At 43.8% G+C, this 14,862-nt stretch overlaps 1 protein-coding gene across 1 annotated transcript; it reads left to right on the top strand.

Moving 5' to 3' along the window:
• The first annotated feature begins 4,458 nt into the window (after window positions 1–4,458).
• On the top strand, window positions 4,459–5,127 carry LOC138351214 (uncharacterized). Its single transcript, XM_069302858.1, has 2 exons — window positions 4,459–4,477; window positions 4,628–5,127. The coding sequence occupies exons 1-2, from the start codon at window positions 4,459–4,461 to the stop codon at window positions 5,125–5,127; spliced, it is 519 nt and encodes a 172-aa protein (XP_069158959.1).
• Window positions 5,128–14,862: the final 9,735 nt, after the last annotated feature.

Raw genomic sequence — 14,862 nt, 5'->3', positions numbered from 1 at the left:
TAAACTTAATAAATTTATTTGCGAAGTACCCTTCAAGGTGAAGCAAAGGCAGTTATCGAACATCTAATTCATAGCGATAACGACTACGGCATTGCAATTCAGTTGTTAACGGTCAACTACAGACCTATGATACAAAACAACAACAGCTTCCCTCACAACAATCGACTTGAGAATGGTCCAGGACGGACCGAAACGTCGTCGTCGTCCCTTCACCTTCTAGTGTGTGGTCTGGTCAACATACTTCAGCCCCGTTATTGTGACTCCTCGCCTGCATATGAATTATATACTATCAAATGAAAGTAAATCTATTATTAATCGATTATCCTTAATAAAGAAAGGTAAATGAGGCTGGATACAATTCGATCCATTAATATGTAGAAATTATTCCCTCTCGCCGGGTGGCTGACACAACACCATGACTATGACTCTAGGGAGAAATCGGGCAGTACTACGCCTTAATTAAATGAATTTAATTTCACTACCTTACTGGTTAGTAGAGTTAGTAAATTATAATGCCTAGTACAAGAATTACCTCTTACCGTACTAGGGTAATTACTAGGTTAGTAATTAAGTGTTGGAAATTTCCAACAGTAGACCCCACAGACGCATTCATAAATTTTTAAATGCTTTTCATTCAAAACAGGAATTTTATCAAATATAAATTAATATTTTTAACATAATAGCATATTGTGCATATATAGAGTCATAAGTTAGGTTACGTGTTTAAGTTCTGTTGGCGATTGTTTGTATTTGTAGTACGTGGGTGAAACATATATAATCTTATGGTTCGAACAAAATTCATCAGTGAAGCACTTGTTCCGGAAGTGTACGAACGAAATCATCTGTGAGTCGTGTGTAAACCATTTTTCATTCATGATCAAGGGGTTTGGCGGGTACATGGAATCATGGGGTTAAGTCAGAGTGGGAAAATGTTGTAAGTGGAGTGCCTCAAGACTCTGTCTTGGGACCTCTGTTGTTTATTATATATATACTATAAGAATTTAAAACAAAAGGATCAATGCATGAATGTTCGTAATAAGGCAAATAGGACACTAGGATTTATTAATCGAAGCGTTAGTAACAAGACACCTGGTGTGGTTCTTCAGCTATATCTTGCTCTGGTTAGGCCCCATTTAGATTATGCAGTTCAGTTTTGGTCGCCGTACTATAGAATGGATATAAATTCACTTGAACGTGTCCAGCGTAGGATGACTAAATTAATTCCCCAAATTAGAAATCTTTCATATGAAGAAAGATTAACAAAGCTTAAATTGCATTCACTGGGAAGGCGAAGAGTTAGGGTGAGGTTACCTTGAGGTGCTTCCGGGGCTTAGCGTCCCCGCGGCCCGGTCGTCGACCAGGCCTCCTGGTTGCTGGACTGATCAAGTAGGCTGTTGGACGCGGCTGCTCGCAGCCTGACGTATGAGTCACAGCCTGGTTGATCAGGTATCCTTTGGAGGTGCTTATCCAGTTCTCTCTTGAACACTGTGAGGGGTCTGCCAGTTATGCCCCTTATGTGTAGTGGAAGCGAGTTGAACAGTCTCGGGCCTCTGATGTGCCTCGGGCCTCTGATGGGCCTCGGTGACATGATAGAAGTTTACAAGTGGATGAATGGACATAACAAAGGCGATATTACTTGGGTATTAAAAGTATCAACACAAGACAGAACAAGAAACAATGGGTATAAATTGGATAAGTTTAGATTTAGGAATGACTTGGGTAAATACAGGTTCGGTAACAGGGTTATTGATTTATGGAACCAATTACCGCGTAACGTGGTGGAGGTGGGATCCCTTGATTGTTTCAAGCGTTGGTTGGACGTGTATATGAGTGGGATTGGGTGGTTATAGATAGGAGCTGCCTCGTATGGGCCAATAGGCCTTCTGCAGTTACCTTTGTTCTCATGTTCGTTATCCGTTATTTGACCTGTCTCAGTTTTTAATGGACCTATCCTTTCCCTAGTCTTAGTTCGATATAACTGAAAAACCCTTTAGGATTTGTCTTTGCTTGCTCTGCTATGCGAACTTCATAGTTTCTCTTTGCTTTCCTTATCTCTTTTTTACTATTTCTAACCAGTTGTACGAATTCCTGTTCTAAACTGACTTCCCCATTCTTAATCCTTTTGTACCACGCTCTCTTTTTAACTATAAGGTTCTTCAAATCCTTTGTTATCCACTTTGGGTCATTAGTATTCGATCTATTAAATTTATATGGTATACTACGTTCCTGTGCTTTGTTTAGAATATTCTTAAATAAGTTATATTTTGAATCCACATCGAAATCCCCTTTTACGTCACCTATGGCTGAGTTCTCGTCTCGCTCCAAGACCGGCCCACCCCCCATGCCCTAGACTTTCCAATCTATTTGCCCCCCAGAAATTCTTAGGCTATTGAAATCAGCAAATTTTTCCTTTTCGAAAATCAGGCACTTTAACAGAATTTTCTTCTACGGGTCTATTCCATTCTATGCTAAATATGATTTCTTTGTGATCACTGTTCCCTAGCTCACAACCCTATTTCAATGTCATTAATTTGTCTTTCCCTGTTAGTTAACACTAAATCTAAAGTATTATTTTTCCCGCGTTGGTTCCTTAATGTGTTGGCTAAGAAAGCAATCGTCAATTAATTCTAGAAAATCTTCTGCTTCATTATTCCCTGTTCTATAAGACCAATTTATTCCACTGAAATTAAAGTCACCCATGACACAAATACTGTTAAATATTTCTGCTCTAAATATTTCATCCCATAGATGCTTTGCTTCTCCGAGGCACAAACCAGGGTTTTACCCAACTCCCCCATGCACTCGAGCTATGTCAATAGGCCGTTCTCCCTCTTCGCCCTTACTTCATTACACACAGAAATCACAATAGCATGATACATCAAATGAACAAATCCACAAGGGCCGTGACGAGGATTCGACGGAGAGGCTACAGGATACAGTAAGTTCAGTAGAACTTCGGTTTCAACTCTTTTTGACCATGTTGTAGCTCAGTCGATTAAGGCAGCGTCTGGGATGGTCTCGGACGCAGGTTCGAATCCTCGTCACGGCCCTTGTGGATTTGTTCATTTGCAAGACTAAAGCCATTTCAGGATCGGATCTGTATGTTCGTCAAGAACTGCAGACATTAGCCTTCTTGTGGAACATGATTTAGTTGGGGTATCAGAATGCGGTACACAATGGGTAAGTGATCCCCATTTAATTACAGCTGTGACAGCCAACCCTTACAACGCAATAGTTAAGTGATACACAATTACTGGACTCAGAATACAGTACTCAAGCGATCACCACTTGCTGACGTCTACGCAGCCGCTCATAATTATAGCATTTAAATTTTAATCAACGTTGCACCACTGGACGTCGCCGTCGATGATGAAAGATCCCCTCAACTGCTGTTCAGCAGTGCCGAGGCCGTACAACGTCTATTTGACCTTAACAACCTTACTGCTCTCGAGGAGGCGCACATGTTCCTCACCCTACCACGACACTACCTTGCAGCCAGGATGGTTTTTGTAAGGCGAGTGAGCTCCCTCATCTCCGAAAAAGCTACCACCGACGTCGCCACCAGCATAACCGATGATAACCCTTCCTTGACTGTTGTCACTGTAAAATTCATCACTGTGCAGGACAGCCACCTCTCCACCATGAAGGTCACCTTCACCTCACCAGAGGAAGCTACCTCTGCTACCACCAACGGCTTCCGGTGCTTCGGCCTCGCTTGCACACCACGACAAATCAGCAAAGAATATTACTACCAGCTACGACAATGCTTTAAGTTCTATAGTTATGAGCACTTTACGAAACAATGTCCATCTCAGGACCAACGGTGCAGCAAGTGCGCCGAGAATCACCACTTCAAACAATGCACCAACGACTTCCTCCAATGCCTTCTCTGCCAAGGTCACCATACTGCCGTCTCTGCCGAGTGTCCTCGAAGACGTGAAGAAATACAGAAGATGACCGACGCCAGGCAAGCCAACACCACACGACGAGAAAGATCAACATTCAACGTGCAAGCCGCCAACTTTCATCTGCTTCCGGGAGGGGGCGGAGCTTCTGCACAGACTGCATCCCATTGGGGCCCTGGGTCTCAGTCCGCCAACCAATCATCGACGCAGCTGCGACAGCCACAACCTCACTCTGCACAATCAACAAGCCAGCCCTCACCACACCAGATGCTGCTCCCCAACAGGAACCACAATGTCATAATGGGACTTATCCGCACTGCTGAAAGCATTGTAGGCACAAACACCAAGGAATTTGTACGAATTGTAAACATCATGTACGCTGACAATGGTCTTCCAACATTCACTGTTCCTGAAGAACTCTTCAAACCCACAGCCTCAGCCACCACAGTGCTACGACTTCAGCAACAAATACTACTTCTGCCCCTGACATTACCATCTCATTAGATTTAGGAAAGACTTGGGTAAATACTGGTTCGGTAACAGGGTTGTTGATATGTGGAACCAATTACCGCGTAACGTGGTGGAGGTCCCTCGATTGTTTCAAGCGTGGGTTGGACATGTTTATGAGTGGGATTGGGTGGTTATATATAGGAGCTGCCTCGTATGGGCCAAATGCCTTCTGCAGTTACCTTTATCCCTATGTTCTTCAACTGCATTGACAGATATCCTGTCTGCTGACGCCCACCCTTTGCAACCTGCAACTACTGAACCACCTCAGCAACCTGCAACTACTGAACCACCTCAGCAACCTGCAACTACTGAACCACCTCAGCAAGCTGCAACTACTGAACCACCTCAGCAACCTGCAACTACTGAACCACCTCAGCAAGCTGCAACTACTGAACCACCTCAGCAACCTGCAACTACTGAACCACCTCAGCAAGCTGCAACTACTGAACCACCTCAGCAACCTGCAACTACTGAACCACCTCAGCAACCTGCAACTACTTCTGAACTACCTCTGCAAGCTGCCACTCCAGACGATACTCAGCTTGATGTCTCAACTGACTCAATGCAAACTCCTCCAGTACTAGAAAAAGCTTGCTCGTCACCAAACCTCAGCAATTCATCTGCTGATGATTCTACTGCCTCTGTTGATGTCGAAGCACAATCACCCGAGGAAATGAACTTATCTGCTAGACCTGGTTCGGCAAAAAAGTAAAACCGCTTTTCGGTCCCCTGAATACAAAAAACTTAGTAGCAGAATGTACAGCCAGCATTTTCAGGAACTTAAAGAGCAATATCCAGAACGGACACTAGTGAACCCCATTCCTGCATCTACCATCTTAATTGAGTGTGACGAGTTCATCCTTAATCCACTCCTCAATCTTCTTGACCTACAAGACCTAAAAGCTCACAGTATGCAGCTACGACAACAGAAGAACAAGAATAAGAAGACGATGAAGTAAGAAGAAAGAAGAGTCAAGAAAGAAGATACAAGAAAGAAGACTGACTATCTCTACCTTAATGAAGAAGCACTGCCACTGCCGCCTTCTGACCGGTCTCCCAGCCCAGCCAGTTGTGGGGTTGTTTTTCAGCATTGACTTAAGACACACAGCTGGGTCAAGCCCTGGCACTTTTTCTTCAACTTCAGCGTTTCCTCTCACCGACGTCTCTTCGGCTGTCCCCAGTTCAAGGCTCTTCCCATGAAACCCGTTCTCACACTTTCTTACAGTCGATATTGACTTATTAAATAAGTGCATATGTGACATACTAATTTATTGTGAATATTTTAGTTTACCTTGAAAAGCTTCATAGAAAACACCGACCTTACCTAACCTTCTTAGTATGTTAAGATAAGCATCTTATTGCTTCGTAATTACAATTATTACTTAACCTATACCTATAATAGGTATTGCTTCGTAATTACAATTATTACTTAACCTATACCTATAATAGGTTAAATAATAATTGTAATTACGAAGCAATAAGATGCTTATCTTAACATACTAAGAAGGTTAGGTAAGATCGGTGTTTTCTATGAAGCTTTTCAAGGTAAACTAAAATAGTCACAATAAATTAGTATGTCACATATGCACTTATTTAATAAGTCAATATTGACTATACGAAAGTGCGAGAACGGGTTGCCCCATGGGTATCTTCCGTATTTTTAGATCGGATTGGACTCAGTATGCTTAAAGTTTTATTATTTTGCTATTTGTAATAGTTTGTGGAATTTAAACATAAATACATAAAAAAATTATTTTTTAAATTTATAAAAATTCTAAACGTTTAATGCAAAATTTTAAAAAATACTGAATAAAGTATATAACTTTTGAAAGATTTTAATTTCGTATTATATACCTAATAAAATCTTAATATTAAAACATCACCATGGTAAATACTAGTTCCATTAAGGAAGTAACAAATGAGTTAGCAGCCATCAGTCATGGAAGGAGATCCCTCAGTCAATATTGCCGTCATATGATATATGCCATCGCCGATACGAGGCCCGAGTGGTCGTCGGCAGGTGGTCCAACTTGTCTTTTATCAACACATGTAAAGAATCAAGAAGAAGAATCGACAACCAGAAGAAAACTTCTATTTACAAAACGGCATGTCGGCAAATTCTCGCTTGATCAACCACCATCACAGGGCCGGCCAACTGTCACCTCACCCACCGCCATCACAGGGCCGGCCAACTGTCACCTCACCCACCGCCATCACAGGGCCGGCCAACTGTCACCTCACCCACCACCATCACAGGGCCGGCCAACTGTCACCTCACCCACCACCATCACAGGGCCGGCCAACTGTCACCTCACCCACCACCATCACAGGGCCGGCCAACTGTCACCTCACCCACCACCATCACAGGGCCGGCCAACTGTCACCTCACCCACCACCATCACAGGGCCGGCCAACTGTCACCTCACCCACCACCATCACAGGGCCGGCCAACTGTCACCTCACCCACCACCATCACAGGGCCGGCCAACTGTCACCTCACCCACCACCATCACAGGGCCGGCCAACTGTCACCTCACCCACCACCATCACAGGGCCGGCCAACTGTCACCTCACCCACCACCATCACAGGGCCGGCCAACTGTCACCTCACCCACCACCATCACAGGGCCGGCCAACTGTCACCTCACCCACCACTATCACAGGGCCGGCCAACTGTCACCTCACCCACCACCATCACAGGGCCGGCCAACTGTCACCTCACCCACCACCATCACAGGGCCGGCCAACTGTCACCTCACCCACCACCATCACAGGGCCGGCCAACTGTCACCTCACCCACCACCATCACAGGGCCGGCCAACTGTCACTTCACCCACCACCATCACAGGGCCGGCCAACTGTCACCTCACCCACCACCATCACAGGGCCGGCCAACTGTCACCTCACCCACCACCATCACAGGGCCGGCCAACTGTCACCTCACCCACCACCATCCTCATCTCAGTGGTTTAGTGTTTAATATTTCACTAGTTTCTATAGAAGCTATCTTACCCTGTAAAAGTAGGAGAGACATAAGTGCATGTAGATAAATGTGGATATGTGTAGGTATATGGGTAATATGTATATTTGTATACAGGGTATGTGGAAGCTGGTTAGAATTGCATTTCTCCTCTGTAAACGCACATTAATGACACTATGTAAAAAGACACCTTGAACACAGTTTATGTAGGACAGACGTAAATCTGTGTATTTATGTTAGTAGGATACATTAGCATTTTAAAAGCACTACAATCACCTTCTGTGGTTGATTGTTCAACAAATCACTGAATTAAAAGTTTAACAGATTTTTAATCCTGTCCATGGAGGACAGAAGAAAATGTATAAATGGTTATTAGCATTGTAAATGTGTGGCCACGTCTGTGGTAGAAAAAAGAAAACCACACATCATCTTTTTCGGCCCTCCAACTGTCACCTTACCCACCACCATCCACCTCTCCTCCATCCTCAGCCCAAAAACTCTCCTCATTCATCAATTTACCCATTCTCCAAAATTCAAACTCGACATTAATCCAACGACAGCAGGTGCATTAGATGCACCTGCCACAGCGACTACAATGCTTAGAAAAGCCTTTAAAGAATGGGACTCACTAGTGAACATTCTGCGCCTATATCCGCCACCAAGATAATGTTATTGAAACAAGACTAAAACAGAAGCGAAAAAGCATCGAAAAAGGAAGAAACCTCATCTCCATTTAATACTTTGACCCAAATATCAGAGTAACAAGGTTATCGCGAATAACCGAACTCAATTGCGGGCTCACCATAGCCCGTGCTACATGGACATCTCGTTCTGAGTAGCTAAATATAAAACAACAACAACAGTCCAAAATTCACCTCATTATTGTTGAATTAACCTGTGTGCTAACCGCTGTCTTTCCACACTTTTACCCTTTTGTCACTTAATCAAAATGACTTAGAGCAAGTCATTTTGCGGCGCGATTTACTACACACAGTAAATTTGTACTGTAAATTTGCATATTTGTACTATTTAACGCACAGTAAATTTAACACACACCAATGTTTCCCAACAACAGTCCAACGCATGGTCCACTTCAGCTCCCTCTCACACCCAAACCCAGCCACAGGTGAACTTCTAACTCACCCACGACCCAACAATTCACTTTCAAGTTCTCATCGTAAATGCAATCAGAGCTACGCAGGTTGACCATGTCTTATTCATCCAAACTATTAACAGTGACTTGGCAGCCGACAATTACAAGACTGTTATTGTTCCCGGTGAGGTGATAACAATCGCCTTATCTCCACATCCACTATTACAACAGACACAATCAAGGGTTCAATATGGAACCACTCAAACCCAGCCATCCCAAGCACCAGCTGGCTCCACCCAAAACCAACTGGCACAACCGATTAGATTTAAACCCAAACAACTCCAGTCTAGACTGGTACAATTCAAGACACTCAAACACAAACCCAAGACACAACGTCCAATCAAGTTGGCTCCCACCGAGGCTCCCAGACACAAGCAGCCCTTGAAGACCCACCACAAGAACCCCAACTACAAGCAACTGTAGCCCGGGCCACCACAACCCAGTTCACTCAGACTCCTACACCTCATGCCCAGGTTGGCACTACACAAAGGCCGAAGTTATCGACCACCCAAACCACGATAAGACAACCCGGCCTGGCACAGGAAGGACATTCAAAATTGTACCAAACCCGGAAGGGGGCAGGGAGAGCCTAAGAAACAAAGTAACAAGAGACCTCGACCGTTCACAGATGATGACTAATTTAAAGTTCGACGGAAGAGTGGCTTCCGGTCCATTTAAGAATCAACCAAGCTATCACAACAATTAAAGTTTGTATCAAGTATACTCAAAATTTTATCTTTTTATTATTAATTGTATTTATCACCTATCAACTCAAATATAAACAACATTTTTATAAATTTCTGTAAATCCTAAGTTTTTAATGCAAAATTTAAAAAAAATGTAAATAAATAAAAAAATTCTTGAAAGATATTAATTTTTTATTATATAACAAATAAAATCATAATATTAAAACATCAACAAAACAAATATTAGTTCCATTTAAAAAGTAACAAATAAGTTTGCAGCCAGCAGTCATCGAAGGAGATCCCTCAGTCGATATCGCCGTCGAATGATATATGCTAACGCCGATACGAGACCCATTGGTCGTTGGCAGTTGGTACATCTTGTCTGCGTTGCATCAACACATGTAAACAATCAAGAAGATTCATCGACAACCAGAAGAAAAACTCAAATAGCAGAACGTCATGTCGGCAAATTCTCGCCTCATCAACCACCATCACTGGGCCGGCCAACTGTCACCTCACTCGCCACCACCCACATCTCCTCCTCGGCCCAACCCACTGTTTGTTGTTGTTAAAGATTTAACTACTCAGGACGAAGTGTCCATGTAGCACGGGCTATGGTGAGCCCGTAAACACCAACCCACTCCTCATTCATCAATTTACCCATTCTCCAATATTCACCTCACCAGTCAATATCATTATTGTTGAACCAACCTGTGTACTAACCGCTGTCTTTCCACACCTTTACTCTGCTCTTGCCCTTTTGTCACTTAATCTAAATGACTTAGCGCAAGTTCCGCAGACTGTCCATAATAAATGTGGCCACGTAACTGGCTACGGGCTCACCATAGCCCGTGTTACTTGGAACTTTTTGTTCCAGGCAGCGAATCTTTAACAACAACAACAACTCCCAGCGGCCCTCTGCTTGAGCGCTACGCACGCCCACTCTACCAACGTCTGATACCTCTTAGAGTGCGTGAGTGGATGGATCGATCAGCTCGCCAGCCATAAAGCAAGCCAGCATCGTCTCGCTGTCCTACAGCAGCTGTTATTCTCCAGCCTCGACGAGCACTTCGGTGCAGTCAAGACCAGTTCCAGCCAGCAGTGTATTGGAGCAGAACCAGGCGCTTCCCAGCCAGCATCTAGTCCTTAGTAGTGACATCTTCCTCGTGGCATCTTCTGTACTCACCTAATTGTGTTTGCGGGGGTTGAGCTCTGGCTCTTTGGTCCCGCCTCTCAACCGTCAATCAACAGGTGTACAGATTCTTGAGCCTATTGGGCTCTATCATATCTACACTTGAAACTGTGTATGGAGTCAGCCTCCACCACATCACTTCCTAATGCATTTCATTTGTCAACCACTCTGACACTAAAAAAGTTCTTTCTAATGGAAAGAATTTTCTGTGGCTCATCTGTGCATCTATCTCTGTGTGTTGTCCAATGTGCTTGTGTCCAGGTCGGACTGCATTTAGGTGAACAGCCCCACTTCGAGCCAGAACAGGCCCAGGTGAGAAGACGGAAGTTCACCTTTTGCAGCTGCGTCATGGCATAGGTGCATTCTTTTTCTCCTCGCCTAAAATTCTTCCGTTTCTGATACTGCTGAGTCAGTTGTGGAATCTGGTGATCGTGCGAGCTCACCATAACTGGGGGTTGCAACCTTCCGGAACACGGTGTTTGTTCGTGGTGAGAACAAACACACTGACCCACACTGAGCTTATGGAATCGCAGTGATTGGCACAAAACACGGGACTGTCAGTAGATAGTGAGTCACAATGGCTCACTGTCTACGGATGACCTACACTGAGAATACACCCATAGACACAATTGACTGCATCACTACCTTTTACAATGCCACTGGCACACCTGCCACTAACCATATCAAACACGCCAACACAAACACCATCAAATTTCTCATTGATCAGAAGACAACCTTTTTGCCTGTTTCAGGGAACCTGCTTTCAGTAAGTAAACTCACACAAGCTTCACTGACTCCTGTCCTCACTATTGAACAAAAAACAAAATGCTCTGTCCTTGTAAGAAATGTCGACAGCTCTGTCCTATCAGCACCTAATACTATCAATCTCTCTCAAGACATCTCACACAGGAATGCTATTACTGTAATGGAGATATACCCAGTGCCCAATACAAAACACCTCATGATCCAATGTTCCTCCCCTACAGAAGCTCAAAAACTCTTGCATCATAGGAAAAAAATCCTCAACATCAGCACTCCTCCCTATCTCATTAGTCCAGTTGACTATCTTCCTTTGCTGCAATGTTTCAAATGTTACAAATACAGTCATGAAACTTGAAAATTAATGCTTCACCTCACCAGCAACATCATCTCCATAATACTGCACAACAAACTCAGTCTTCTCCACCTCTCTTCCCTCACTCACCACCTCCACCTTATTCTCCTCTCCAGAACCTTTCATATGAACGAGTCACTGCCTGTGTACAAGCTGCTTACTTGAAGGCCAAGGACGATGACCGTGACTTTGCTGACTATCTTCCTATCTTTCTCACTCATAACGGTCTTCCTAGTATCTCTGTTCCTCCTACTCAACTATTGCGCTCTGCTCCATTCTCGCCTACAGTCCTCACTCCACAAAACACCACGACTTCAGCTGAGGAAAATACTACAGTCCTCCCACAACATCCTACCGACCCACTCCTGACTGCTACAGAAAACGGAGCCACTGACCAAACAGCACATCCTGGACTATCCCAAACTGAATCATCCATGTCAAAGGCACTTTCAACCTCTTCTCCCAACATTGTCCCCTCCACTTCTAATCTGACTTCAAACACTACAACCTCTGATACCTCTCACCCGGTCCCTGTCGACAAGCCTTCTGCCTTCCTCCATCCCCCAACAACTTCAGTCATTTCTTCTGTAACTCATCTCATCTCGTCCCGAGCCCGCTCAGCAACCCGTTGTCTTACTCCCACCTCCCGCTGTCAATTTCCCACAATTCCTACCACCCTCCTTCAAGATGCACCCTCCTCAGTAACTGCCCAAGTCATTGAATCACGCAAACCTCATGCTCCTGCACATGCACAAAACCCCACCAGCACCCCATCAAAACCTAAAAATTCATAAGATCATCCAATTTAATGTGCGGGCATATTTCTCCCTTAGACACATGGTGTCAGATTTTATTGAGACCGAAAGACCTGATGTGTTATTATTAAATAGCACATTCATTACGAACTCATATAAAATCAAATATTATGGCTACTCCTCTTACTAGTCACCAGATGAAGCACATGAAGGAGCTGCAATACTCATCCGTTCTTCATACAAACACGAACTCTTACACACTCAGTGGCTTTACAAACATTTCCTAGCCATCAAAGTTCACACACAAATGGGTTCTCTCATCATCTGCACAACCTACACCCGTCCTAACACCGGCATTCCCATGCAAGATTTCACAACTCTCTTCAACCACACTCACTTGCCTGTTTTTCTGCTTGCAGACCTCAATGCACAACTTCCTACATTCCACCACAATACCACAAATCAGCTTGGCAGACAGCATCACCAAATATACACCCAAAAACATCTATTCTTTCTTGGCCCTGACTTCCCCACTTTTTTTAGTCTTACAGGTTCTGGCAGACCTGATCTCATATTCACAAACAGACACGTCAACAACTTGCAACACTTCATTTCACCAGGGCCCATTACGGGCTCTGATCATATTCCCTCAATTCTCAGTCTCCACAAATCCTATTCTCATCCCCAGCACTCCTCAATTCTCATACCTTAGGGCAAACTGGGACATGTTCAAACAACATATTGATGACACTGATCTCACTTATGAATACAATGACAAACATCACACTGACATCGACACACAAGCACGCAACATACAAGACACCATCATTCATGCAGAAAACATCTCCATTCCTAAAACAACACACAAACCACATTTCACTTTCACCCCCTCCATTCGCACAAAACGCCTCTTAGCTTGCTATCACACTAGATTCTTACAAAACATGCATCGTCATGGACAAATACTATGGGACCTAACAGCATTAAAAAACTACATCCTTAACAGCCTAGATGAAGATCACACAAAACACTGGAAACACCTCATAGAACAAGCAGAACAATACAGAAAACTGACACCTCAAGAATTCTGGAAACAAATCAAACGCTTACAAGGATCAACTCACACACCGTTTAAATACCTTCTTCATAATAACAACAAAATCACTGATCCTGAAGCAGTACTCAACATTTTTAAACACCACTGGGAACAAATTTTTCACCCACATCCTCCTGAACCATTTGCCCGCCCCAACATTGACGTAGTCGAAGACTGGATACACCAAAACAGACATGAAACTACACCTTATGACCTCATCCACCTTGACAATCTCAACTCAAACACTGAACTACAGACTCCCCTAACTCTAGCTGATGTCAAGACAGCTCTCATGGGCACTCGTCGTAAAGCCCTTGGTGCGTCTGGCATTGGACATATCCTTCTTAGACAACTCCCTGCTTCTATCATTACTGCTATCACTAACTTATTCAACGCCTCCCTTGCCTCTGGATACTTCCCTCTCTCCTTTAAGTCTGCCACTGCCGTTCTTATTCCAAAACCTGGGAAACTCCACACCGACCCAAAGAACTATAGACCCATCAGCCTTCTAGAGACACTTGGCAAAGTCTTTGAAAGGCTGATCAACCAGAGACTTAGAACCCACCTTGAACACAATGACTTACTCACTAACAAACAGTTTGGATTTCGGCCTCACCGGTCCACTCACGACGCCTTAAACATCATGACTAACTACCTCAGTATCAATCAGCACCAAAGACTTAAGACTGCACTCATCACTAAGGACGTTGAGAAGGCCTTTGACACTGTATGGCATGACGGCCTAAAATTCAAACTATGCAACAACTTTAATCTTCCTCTTATCACCACCAAACTTCTTCCTAACTACTTAGACAATAGGACAATGAGAATTAAGTTCCTCCGACAACACTCTGACTACTTCAACTTACATGCCGTTGTTCCCCAAGGTTCTGTTCTTGCCCCAACACTCTACATCCTATACATAAACGACATTCCTGACCCTGTTCATCACACTTCATTAACCATATGCTACGCCGATGATGTCTCTCACCTTGTCACCAGCAACACCATTGATACACTAACAAACAGAGCACAAACAGAACTTGATGTTGTCACTGAATGGGAGAATAACTGGCGTATTAAAACCAACTCCACCAAATCCAAAATCACCTACTTTTTCTGTAAAAGAACTATTCGCCCAATTCCTCTCAAACTCTATTCGTACACTCCAAATCCTACTTATATCTCTGTGTCTCCCTCCTCCACAGTCCTTGGACTCACATTTGATCGACAACTACTCTTTCACACACACATTACACAGAAACATGCAATAGCTCTTCTAGCCATGGAAAAACTGTACAGACTTAGATTTGCAAATTAATGCACCTTTACAAAGCACTTATTAGACCTCTCCTAACATATGCTCCACTAGCTCTTTCTCTATCTGCACGTACTAGCAAACTAAAGCTTCAAAGAATACAGAGTAGAGCACTAAGATGGGTACTCAACACCCGATGGCAAGAGTTTATTA

This window comes from Procambarus clarkii, chromosome 48 (genome assembly GCF_040958095.1).
Source record: "Procambarus clarkii isolate CNS0578487 chromosome 48, FALCON_Pclarkii_2.0, whole genome shotgun sequence".
Taxonomy (NCBI): domain Eukaryota; kingdom Metazoa; phylum Arthropoda; class Malacostraca; order Decapoda; family Cambaridae; genus Procambarus; species Procambarus clarkii.
This window is presented reverse-complemented; position numbering and strand designations above follow the sequence as displayed.